This window comes from Trichechus manatus, unplaced genomic scaffold, assembly GCF_000243295.1.
Source record: "Trichechus manatus latirostris isolate Lorelei unplaced genomic scaffold, TriManLat1.0 scaffold00001, whole genome shotgun sequence".
NCBI lineage: Eukaryota > Metazoa > Chordata > Mammalia > Sirenia > Trichechidae > Trichechus > Trichechus manatus.
The window spans coordinates 36,395,872-36,397,103 of NW_004443937.1; the positions used below are offsets into that span (position 1 = coordinate 36,395,872).

Here is a 1,232-nt window from a genome sequence, read left to right on the forward strand (position 1 = left end):
TGGGATTGTCAGAGTCTCTTACACTGGATGGGCGATCCGTGGGATTGTCAGAGTCTGTTGCGTTGGATGGGCAATCCGTGGGATTGTCAGAGTCTGTTATGGGTAGTGGCATTGGCAGTAGGAACGGCAAAGAGGGAACAGCTGTGGGATACTTAATGAGAACAATTCAGCAAGAATTAGAAATGGTTGGATGTGTGGACAGAGGAGAGAGAAATGGCAAAGTTGATGAAGTCAGGCTTCCTTGATAGTCTAGGCTAGGGAAAGATGACACTTTATTTAGCAAGGGGGGTTGGGGTGATCAGTAGTGTACAGTGAGAGAGGGATGATGGCCTGAACTTGGTTGCTGGTCATGAAAATGGAAAGGAGGGAAACACCAGAGATTTTAGTTTGAATGGTGGCTTTTATAGGGCTTCTGGAATAGTTCCAAAATTCACTTTGGTGTTCCATCGGTTGGACAGAGCCTTTTTTTTTCAGCAAGCTGCCAGGATTATGCATATATTTATGACAGAAACTACGTATTTTAACTGCATAGTTTTCCATTTGACTATAAACAATAAACTTAGTTTCTTTTCTCTCTTTTCTACTAGGACTTAGAAGAACAAAGTCGGTTGATAGCTGCTTCCAGTAGACCAAACCAAGCTGGTAATGAGGGGCAGTTTGTTGTCCTTAGCAGTAGCCAGTCAGAAGAGAGTGATTTGGGAGAAGAAGGAAAGAAGAGAGAGTCAGAAGCATAAACTTATCCTTGCTCTTTGGTTGATATTCCCTGCCCCCAACCCTGGAATTTAATGACAATTTCTGGGGTGAAATGGCACAAGGTAACAACTATGTTGAAATATCAAGCAGAAGACTAAGCTTTATATTTGCTTGTTTGTTTTAGCTTCATCTTTTAAAATAAGATTGAACTTGTGATTTAGGTTTGTATTCATTTTTTTTCGTTAAAAGTAACATACTATGCAGTAACATCAAATTCCACATGCCTAAAAGAAACTTGCTCATCTCCCTGAAGTAGACTGCTGAGGAATTAGACTTGCTCAAGACTTTTTCCCTTCAAATTTTGAACTCTTTATCGTGTTTTGTAACTGGCTCTGACCGTAAGAAATCAATTATTCTTCGGCTTCAGATATTCGTGGGTATGCTCCCTCTGTTTCATTAATAACATTTTGCTGGCAGTGAGGAAGCTTTGGATTGAATAGGTTCAAAACGCTTTATGTAGAGAATTCTAAAAGTTTGCA

General features: G+C 40.1%; 1 protein-coding gene across 1 annotated transcript in view; it reads left to right on the forward strand.

Moving 5' to 3' along the window:
- The window catches only part of APPL1 (adaptor protein, phosphotyrosine interacting with PH domain and leucine zipper 1), a 37,092-nt gene extending 35,866 nt beyond the window's left edge, over nucleotides 1–1,226 (forward strand). Inside the window, 1 exon segment of the mRNA XM_012555845.2 lies at nucleotides 588–1,226. Within this exon segment, the coding sequence (XP_012411299.1) occupies nucleotides 588–734 (147 nt within the window). The 3' untranslated portion in view covers nucleotides 735–1,226.
- The last annotated feature ends 6 nt before the right edge of the window (nucleotides 1,227–1,232 follow it).